Raw genomic sequence first — 10,163 nt, forward strand, 5'->3', positions numbered from 1 at the left:
TTATATATAAATAAATTTGTATTTATTTTTATATATATTTTATTTTAATTTTTTTTTTTATTTAAATTAAAATAAAATATATATATATATATATTTATTTTAAATATTAAATTATCATTTTCAAACAGGTAAAGGTTAAGTATTTTTCTTAAGCCAATCTAAAGCTATTTAATCATTTTATTATTTTAGTACTGGTGATAATTTATTCCATACCTATAAATAAACATCATTTAATGTAATTTTTTTTTTTACTTATTAATGATATTAATCAACAAATTAAGCATCATTTTTTGTTAATAAAGTATAATCAATCAAATTTCTATCGTAAGGACACAAAGTTAAATTTTCGAAACCTAAAAATTCATTTCCTTTATTAATAACTACTAAATCATCCTCAATTCTAATACCAAATTCTCCATCTTTATAATATCCAGGTTCTTTAAAAATTTATTACAATATATTATAAAAAATATAGTTAAATATACCATCAGAAACAATCATTCCTTCTAAAAGTGGTTCATTTCTATATTTACTGATTCCATGAGGTCCTTCATGTACATTTAAAAAATGCCCAATACCATGTCCTGTGCCATGACCGTAGTCCATATAATTAGCCCATAAATGTCTTCTGGCTAAAACGTCAATATCGCTTCCTGCAATTAGAGATTTTGAAGGCCATTAAACTCTCTAAACATCTATGTTTCCTAACAAAACTCTTGTATAAGCATCTTTTTCTTCATTACTAGCATTTCCGAAATGTAAAGTTCTGGTTACATCAGTAGTTCCATCTCTATATATATATTACATATTTTATAAAATTAATTTTTTTAAAAAAATATACAAATATTAAGCTCCAGAATCTAACAAATAAATTAAGTTAGGCTTTAATAAAGCAGCTGTTTTTTCACATGGTTTATAATGCACAATTGCTGCATTAGGCCCTACAGAAGATATAGTTTCAAAGGAAAGCCCTTTATTTTTATCATTTTTGAGTCTTTTTTCTTCCAAAACAAGTGCTGCTGTATATTCGTTTAAATTTTAATTTTTCTTAATGACTAATTCATGTTCAAGCCAGGCCAAATAACTTACTAAAGAAACCCCGTCTCGAATATTACAATCTCTAAATCCTTAAACCTAAGTAGGTGTTTTTATGCCTTTTAATTTATTTATAATTCCTGTTCCAGACATTTTAATAATTTCCTACTAGTTCAAATTAGTAGTAATTTTGTAATTTATTTCGCCTTCATGGATTGCTATTTTTTAAAAATTCGGTAAATCTTCAAATATCTTTTAGTAACTGGACATATTAATGTGATTTTCTTTTAAATAGTATTCTACTTCTTTATTTATTTTTCTCTAATCTACATAAAGTGTACCACAATATGAGTTTTAATTAAAATTAAAATTTATTATCAAAAAAGATTTAAAAACTGGATTAAATTATATATCTTATCCTCTTAAATTTAAAATCCCTTTTTATTTACAATAAAAAAGTTTTTTTTTTTTAAAAAAAATATTTTATTTTACAAGCTATTTCGTCTAATTTACCAGTTAAAATCATTTATGCGTTTATCTCTTTTACTTTTTGAGAAATCAAATTTATTTTTTCCCCTGTAGATTATCCTACATACTATAATTCATGTATTATAATCTATATTTTTTTTTAATAATAAATTTGTATATATGTAAATAGATTTTTTTTTTTTCTAGTCTTAACTTATTCGATATTATCTTCTTATTTATTTTCCCATATTTCATCTACAAGATTTTATTCAATAGCCTCTAGTTATATATTGTGTTTTTCAAAAAATTTCTATCTATTTACAATAAGATCTAACAAATATTTAAATTAAAGATTATTTTTTTAAAAATATATTTATTTAACCTGTACTAACTAATAATGGGTCATATCCAATTTTCGAACCCTTATTAAGTAAAACGCTTACATCTTAAGTCCATGGTACTTATCCTTTTTTATTTAGTTTAAAATAATAAAATAAATACCTATTCCTAATTTTTTCATTTCCCAACCTTAATCAAGATTTTTTTCAGCCTTTAAATATTTTATGAATTAATAAAAGAAATCAAATTTTTATTTTACATCGAGCCAATATCTTGAATCGACCCATAAAAAAGCTTTTTCCTAAGTTATTAGAGCAAAGCCAGCAGAACCTTTAAAGTTAGAAATATAAGCAAGTCTTTCGTCAGAAGCAGCTATATATTCGCTCTTATTTATATTAGTATTTTTTTATATATATTTTTAATTTTACATTATGAGCATCATCGTGAGGGACTAAATAAGCATCGATATTTTTTTTTTTAAGAAGTTCTCGTATTTTAATTAATTTTTAGTCTACGTTTTACATTTTAATTAAATGTTTTAATATCTCTTTTTTTATAAAATATATAATTTATGAATTTATAATAACAAATCTATTGTAAAAAATTTTTATGAATTAAATCAAGATTAGGTTTTATAATAAATATATTAATAAAAAAAATTAATATAAAAAACAAATAAAATAATTAAATCTAAAACATTAATTAAATAGAGAATTTAGTATAAGAAAATATATATTTATTTTTAAATATTGAATAAATATATTAATATTATATATTTCATAATAAATATGTAATACATAGCTTATATATAAAATTAATATATATAAAAATTGTTAACGATCAATTAAAAAATATAATTTTTATTTTATATTCAATTTAATTAAGAAAAAAGTATTTAGTTAAATAGAAATGATTTATAAAAATAAATAAATTATTTATCTAATATTTGTATTTTTTTTAATAATAATTCTAATATAATTAATAAATTATGACTACGATTAACCTAATAATAATTTATTTAATTTCAGAAAAAAATAGCCCTCTATCACCAACTAAAATTAGATAACAATAAAATACTTCGAAGAAGGCGAAAAAATACACATAATACATAAAAATTAAATATATACATTAAATTAAAGAATCCAATAATTATAAAAAATAAAACCAAATTTAATAAAATTCTAAAAACTAAAAAATTAAAACATTAAAAACAAAATACAAAAACCCATAAATATACTTCAATTTACCTACGGAAATTGGTGCGGTCCTGAATACGGTGGATTAAATAATGAATGTAAAGATAAATGTATGCAAAACATATAAGAAATTTCAAACGAATGTAAATAATGTAATCAACCAATAGATTATGTAGACTCGATATGTATGTAACATGATTTCTGTATTACAAGATTTTAACTATAAAATACCTTTAAAGATACCTGCAAATATAAAATACTCTAAGTAGGAAGTATTTTTTTAACAAGTTGTGAATGTACATATTTAATTATGAATAATTTATCATATGAAATGCTTTCTGAAAAATGTTAAAACACGGATTGTATTATAAACGGAATTATAATAAAAGAGGTTTTTGATAATATTTTATTTGACTGTGTTTGTTGTTATAAAGAATTCCATAGATCTTTAGAAGATAATAAAATGTATTTTATTAACACTGCTAAGTGTGTTTTGCCGGATGAATGTAAAAGTTTTAATGGATAATGATAAAATAAAAAAATATATTTATACAATTTCTTTTGAAAAATAGCTTTATTTATTTAATTTAATAAAATAAATAACAAATTTTTATATACTATATTGAATTTTTTATTAAAAAAATAAATAAATCGATCATTCTTCCTCATAAGAAGATTCACCATTACTATGTCTATTATATTAAGCTTCTGGATCTAAATTAATAGGGTCTTCTGCATTCATAGAATCACAATCTGTATTAATAGCAATTAATAACTAGCTTTTTAACGAAGCTTTATTAGTATAAGCTGGTAGTTCTAAATTAAAAAAGCATGTATCTGCTTTTGGTAGTAATTTATCAGAATTCGAGCTTGAATAAGTAGCCGGTTTAATCATAAATCTAGTTTAATTTCTTTCGAATTCCTCATCATTAGGTGGCAATCTTTCCTATCCCCAGCAAAACTTGACAAACCTAAGAGATTCCGTATGATTTAATTCATGCAAAACCTCCCAAAGCATTTTCACATGGGGTGTGTTTTCGTTTAAATTTCCACTATAAATTGTATGTCTTTTAAGTAAATCGAAATCCACATTTTTCTTTCCACAAACCCACATTTCTAAATCCGAAGCATCCACCAAGTTTAACAATGGTAAAGGCACGATTTAATTTAAACCATTTTTAATAGCATGAATTTGTAATTAACTTTCACCTATTTTGGCTTCGACTAATTTAGCTATATAATCAAGTCTGTCTTCATACCCAACCTATATTTTAGAACCATCTCTAATTAATTCTATAGTCGACATATCGCTTAGTGTAGTAGTGTAGGTTTCGAAAAAGGACTACTCAAAGACTTCTTTTTCACAATTTTCAATAAATTTAATTAAATCAAATACAGGTTTATCGATTTCTTCCAAATCTTCCAATGTAACTTGTTAACTGACAAGCTATTTCCATAAAATTCGAGGTAAATCTAATGTTAAATGGGTCCCTGTGCGTATACATTCACCCATTAAAATTCCGAGAAACTCAAAAAGTTATAATTAATAAGAGCTTTTAGCAGATGGATTAATTACGTATTTTTCACGAGAATCACCCATTTTAGATAAATTATTGGTTGATGGACATAATAAATTTAATTGACGTTTATGAGAAGATAATACATTAGGTTATAATTCGGAAGATATATCTGCAAAAAATTACCTATAAGGACCTGATTCGCCCATAACTAATTCTCCTTTGAAAATTATTTCAAAAGCAATAAAAGGATCTGTTCCAGTAGGTTTAACAGGTCTATAAAAATTATATAAAATAATATAATATGTAAAATATTTTTATATTTATATATTATTATATTTTAAATATATATGTTATCTTTTTGTACATATAATTATATTTTACCTTAATTATGTAATTGGAATATCTTTTATTTATTCATAGGCTTTAGTAAAAATAAAATCTTCTTTTTATAATTAAGTAGCAATATTTTTATGAGTTTATGCTTTTTAATCTTAATATTAATTATTATTTGTATTATTATAATTTAAATTCTAGCCTTAGTTTTTTTAAAAATCTATCTAATCTTACAATTTTAATCTTTCAACTTAAACTTTAGGCACCTAATCTCTCCTAAGGGCAGTTTTATTCAATACTTTCTAAGCGAGATCATTTTTAATAGGGTTCATACATAAAACTCTATAATTAGAAAATTATGTAGACATTGACAAAGTTATAAAAGCGTTATTATTTTAATTCTAAAAATTGAAAATTTAATAATCCAATGGTTCACATTTTGAGTCCATATTAATAAAAAAGATACTTTTTTATAATAGCTTATTTAAAAGCTTTATTAAAGCCCAAGAATATCTTATATCCCTTAAAGAACATACAGAAATAAGTCTATTATACTACATAGTACTCGATTCATGTAAATAACCAATTGGTTGTAATATGTTTTCATGTAAAGGTATTATATTATTAGAGGATTGAATAAAGCGAATGTTTGTTGGATTATAATGAAGTACTTATTTCGTCTCTTTACATATTTCTATTTGGATTAATTTTATTAATTAGTTAAGCAGATTTTGTTATAATAAAATTGGATTTTCTCCTTATATCCAGCCTATTAAATCTAAATGCAAATCAAAGCCTAATTTGAATATTATTTCCCATGCGTTTTATGGGTTTTCGAAGGCTAGAATTGCTATTTTTTCTTATAATTATTTATAGTTTCTAAAGTCAACTAGATCTAATTCTTAGAATAATTGTTTTAATAAACTAGTAGGTATTTAAGAACATCTTTATTCGATTTTATTTAATACTTAAGTACGTAATATATTCTATTCTTCATTTATCAATCTGAATTATAAAAATTCGTTTAGATTTTCATTCTAGGATATATTCTATGTTTCGATTTCTAATGGTTTAATTGAATTAAATTCTACTTTTTATTTTTCCAGAAATTAAATTTGAGTATTTAATTGAAATATTTTATCATTGAATTATTCTAGATATTTTTTATAATTATTTTCCATGTCTTCTAAAGTAAGTATTTTTTCTTAGTTTTCTTATATTTATATAATTTATTATTATTATTTATAGTTTTTTTTTAAGGTTTTTTTTATTCTTTTTATTTCCTTTATTTTTTTTCTTCTTTTTCTATTTTTTTTTTTATTTCAGATTCAAATTTACATTTTCTTCTTAAAAAACTTTCTCCTCATCTTAAATCTAAGTTTAAATTTTTTAAATCTATTATTAGATTTCTTCTTTTTTCAATTAATAAAAATCACCAACTTATTATTAAATTATTTAAATTAATTTAGTTTATTTATTCTTTTCCTATTAAATCTCCTCATCTAAAATTTCTTCAATCCTAAGTTGTTTCTCCTTATTTTCTTTTTAATTTTTATCTGTTTTTCCTCTTCTTCATTATCTTCATCCTCTTCCCCTTTTCCCTCAATTACTTAAGGTTTATGAGTTTCACAAATCTCACAAATTGTTGACTCCCAAGGATTTTCTAAAGTACAAGAAGGGCAATTCCAAAACTCCGGATCCTTAGCTTCCACTATCTATTCTTATTATTCTTCTGCAACCTTCTATTCTTCCTCCTATTACTATTTCTAAACATCATCCTAAAGCCCTGCTACATCTTCCAAATCCAAAAAGGCGGACCCATCAACCAAAACGAAACATTATTGACTAGAAGTAATATTTTTTTTGACAATAAAAATATCTAAAACCGGATTCAAGATCCTCAACTTAGCTTTTTGTACACTCTAGGCAATATTTTTACGGATATCATCTTCATTCCAAAAATAAGGTAAATTTTTTAGCACAAGTATATTTTAAAAAGGCTCTTATTATTGGTAATTATTTTTTAACAAAAGTTACTTCAAGACAAGATTATTGTAAATTTCCTATGTCAAAATTCCCTAACAATCCACAAAATTAAACACTACATTTAAATTGATAATATGTTCCATCCAAACAGGTATTTTCTATGCGTTAGAATTCTCTAAAAGATCCTTATAATTACTTTGGTAATAAAAATCCCCTTTATTAAATAAAACAGGGGTAAGAATAGTCGAAAGCATTTCAATTTAATCTTAAATGTATGAACAATATAAAGAGTTTTCATCTAATTTGTTCTTTTTTAAATATTCTTAAACTTTCATTATATTGGAAATTACAAAATCTTGCTTTATATTATATATTTCCCAGTGTTTTTTCTTGAAGTTTTATTTATTTATTTCCATTATGTTACTATTTATTTAATATTTTATTAAAAATCTTAACTTCCTAACTGTGTTTATTATTAATTTGGCCAAAAGGTTCTTTATAATTGCCGGACCGTATAAATAATTAAACATATCGCATAACATTCCTACTATTTTACCAAGCATTTCTACTGAACTTTTCTCTTTTTTTGCGTTCATTAAACTCGTAGATAGACTATCTATTATCCAACAATTTAAATTCCAATCAGAGGGTACACCATGTAGTAAACAAGGTAAACTGCTCGTTTTTTAATCAATTTCGAAAGGCGATAGTTAATGTTTGTTAAAATAATAAGTACAATATATATCACTTCCTTTAAATATTATTGGTTCGAGATTTTTAGTTGATTTTTTTCCTGCATTTATTTAATATAAGCAATTGATTCCTAAAGAATCAGTAAAGAATTTACAACCTATATATATAATAAATATTATATTTATGCATATATATTATTTTGTAATTTATATAAATTTACCTGAATAAATTCCTAATTAAGTATCTTTATGGAAACTTAAAATAACTGAACCTATTTTATAAGAATCGGCACCATCAAATTAACAAAGATTAAAAGGTTTAGCAATTGAAGAGTTTTGAATTTCCCCATCATGACAAGAATTTTAGGCCATTTAAACAAGATCGATTTCTTAAACAAACTTCGAAATTAAGGAAACACAAGAAGGGAAAGCATTCAAAACATACTCAAATATTAAGTTTGTATTTTATTTTTTTTTCGCAGCACTCCAATTAATAAAATTTTAAATTTATCTTAATTTTCTGAAAGGATTTTATTATTAAAATAAAGAACCATCACTAATTTCTATTCCCCCTAATGATTATTATGAGTTTAAGTTTTATTTTTTTAATCTACTTCTTAATAAATTTAACTAATCATCATCTTATTTTTACATAAACTGTAATTATTAAAACTATAAATTTTTCACAAAATCCCCATCAATATAAGCACTTGATCCATTCATTTTAAACCATCCATAAACTGGGTCATCTGCTAATTCTTCAGATACACAAGCCTTTATAATTTCGATAAAATCCAGTTTTATTTATTTCAAAAGTTCATTTTATTTTTCAAATTACTATTCTTCTTCTTCTTGTTAATAATTCAAAGAGAAAAACTACAATAGTGTTTATTTAAAAAGTAACCCAATACTATAAACCGTAGTTTCCTAAAATTAATCCACTATGTACTTTTCCGGATAATTAGAAGAAGGTGGTCTTACTGGAACTTCTGTCAATCTTAAAGAAGTAACGGGAAGCCACAAAGTAATTAAATGAGCCTAATCATGGTCATGATAAAGACATAAAACAGACGAGTTTCTGACATCGATTCCTATTGCTTCTACACAAACAGTTGTATTTTCCACATTTCGTTCCCTAATAAAAAACGGAGATAACACCTAATTATTTTTCGTATTATAAATAGTCGCTAAAAGCCATTACCCTACCTTTACTTCTTCGATAGATATTGTATCCCAATCATGGTTAGCGTCTGGAAGCACAACACCTTATGGAAGGTTTTTCTCACAAATAATATAGGCGACACTAGCTGCTCTTGTTTAGTCCCCTTTCCTTAACGGTTATCTTATTTATTCGAAAAAGTCTTCTAATTCATATTATTTTAAAGTTGTTTTTACAAAATCGTATATTTTTGGAATAACAAATTTCTCCCAATACTTTAAAAGTTTATTTTCACTAATTTCAGGTTAATACATAGGAAGAGATTATACATAAGAGCTTTAATTTAGTATATATTCTGATACCGAGTCTTTTTTTTCATTTACTTGTTAAGAAGTTAATTTTTTGATACAAGGAGATGGTTAAGTGTTTTTTTTAACAAATGTAAATCATTAATATTTGAAAACTTTTTCGGAAATTAAAATTTCTATAATTCATATTAATATTTATCAATATAGTATTCCCACTAACTTATGAATTTTTTCTCATAGGAATATGAATTTTTATCTGGAAGAATATCTGCGGTGAACTTTTATGCTATTTATAATAAATTTAAAGCTTCTTATTATGATATTTTATTTTTTTATATTGCTTTATTTAACTCTAGTTTATTTACTATACGTAACAAAAATCTCATAAAAAGACTTATTTATATCTTCTTTTCAATTTAATTATTTTCTTTTTAATTTTCGAGAAGTTGAGAACTTCCTATTTATATTGCTTAAAGTAATTCCGAAAAATATTCGAATTTATCTATTGGCCATTATTAAATATATATCGGTTGTAAGTTTTATTAATAAACATTTTATATTGTTAAATTCGAACTAACAGTAGATAATATATTGCATCTTTTTTGGCCACTTTAACTGCCTATATATAGATTTAAAAATTAATAACAAATAAAAACAAATAAATACATATATAAATATATAAGTTATGTTAAATATAATTATATATTAAATATAATGTTGTATTTATTTTAAATATACATTTTAATATATATTTTAAATAATTTATATACCTCCAGATAAAATACATTCTACTTCTTATTTATAATCTATTTTATTTAAAATTGCATTCGTTGATTATCTTACTGATTTAGGCCAATCGCCTATAATATTAAGAATTCCTGCAATTTTACTTTTATCGGTTTAGGAAATTCCATCTACCCAATTATTGTTTTTATTTAAACATTCTAAACATAATTTTAATTAATTTTTATGTTCATTAAAATAATTTTCATTTTTAAGTAATAAATATCTTTAAAATTCTATTAATTCAATAATAATATTATTAGTAGAAATTCCACCTCTACAATGTGCTTAAATGATACTATAAGCATTAGCGTCTGGATAAAAAGAGTCCTATATATATATAT

General features: G+C 23.1%; 3 protein-coding genes across 3 annotated transcripts, besides 4 other annotated features; all 3 read right to left on the reverse strand. All coding sequences in view use genetic code 6, as the record gives it.

The window, feature by feature from the left end:
- Positions 1 to 101: 101 nt before the first annotated feature.
- IMG5_100490 (hypothetical protein) lies at positions 102 to 2,451 on the reverse strand. Its single transcript, XM_004035337.1, has 10 exons — positions 2,271 to 2,451; positions 2,102 to 2,227; positions 2,005 to 2,053; positions 1,886 to 1,969; positions 1,718 to 1,833; positions 1,528 to 1,651; positions 842 to 1,472; positions 486 to 790; positions 253 to 437; positions 102 to 213 (listed from the first exon to the last, which is right to left on the reverse strand). The coding sequence occupies exons 1-10, from the start codon at positions 2,364 to 2,366 to the stop codon at positions 121 to 123; spliced, it is 1,809 nt and encodes a 602-aa protein (XP_004035385.1). The 5' UTR covers positions 2,367 to 2,451; the 3' UTR covers positions 102 to 120.
- Positions 2,452 to 3,693: 1,242 nt separating this feature from the next.
- IMG5_100500 (hypothetical protein) lies at positions 3,694 to 6,035 on the reverse strand (the record flags this gene model as incomplete). The annotated part of the gene is made up of 3 exons (XM_004035338.1): positions 3,694 to 4,831; positions 4,940 to 5,770; positions 5,983 to 6,035. 3 exons carry the CDS (start codon positions 6,033 to 6,035, stop codon positions 3,694 to 3,696), a joined length of 2,022 nt encoding a protein of 673 aa, XP_004035386.1.
- Positions 6,036 to 6,282: 247 nt separating this feature from the next.
- On the reverse strand, positions 6,283 to 10,141 carry IMG5_100510 (hypothetical protein). The gene is made up of 3 exons (XM_004035339.1): positions 9,807 to 10,141; positions 7,791 to 9,655; positions 6,283 to 7,727 (listed from the first exon to the last, which is right to left on the reverse strand). Exons 2-3 carry the CDS (start codon positions 9,040 to 9,042, stop codon positions 6,310 to 6,312), a joined length of 2,670 nt encoding a protein of 889 aa, XP_004035387.1. The 5' UTR covers positions 9,043 to 9,655; positions 9,807 to 10,141; the 3' UTR covers positions 6,283 to 6,309.
- Positions 9,703 to 9,752: a microsatellite.
- Positions 9,732 to 9,796: a microsatellite.
- Positions 9,762 to 9,796: a microsatellite.
- A 9-nt stretch (positions 10,142 to 10,150) lies between the features above and the next one.
- Positions 10,151 to 10,163: part of a microsatellite that runs on past the window's edge.

Source organism: Ichthyophthirius multifiliis, assembly GCF_000220395.1.
Source record: "Ichthyophthirius multifiliis unplaced genomic scaffold scaff_1120509250845, whole genome shotgun sequence".
Taxonomy (NCBI): Eukaryota; Ciliophora; class Oligohymenophorea; order Hymenostomatida; genus Ichthyophthirius; species Ichthyophthirius multifiliis.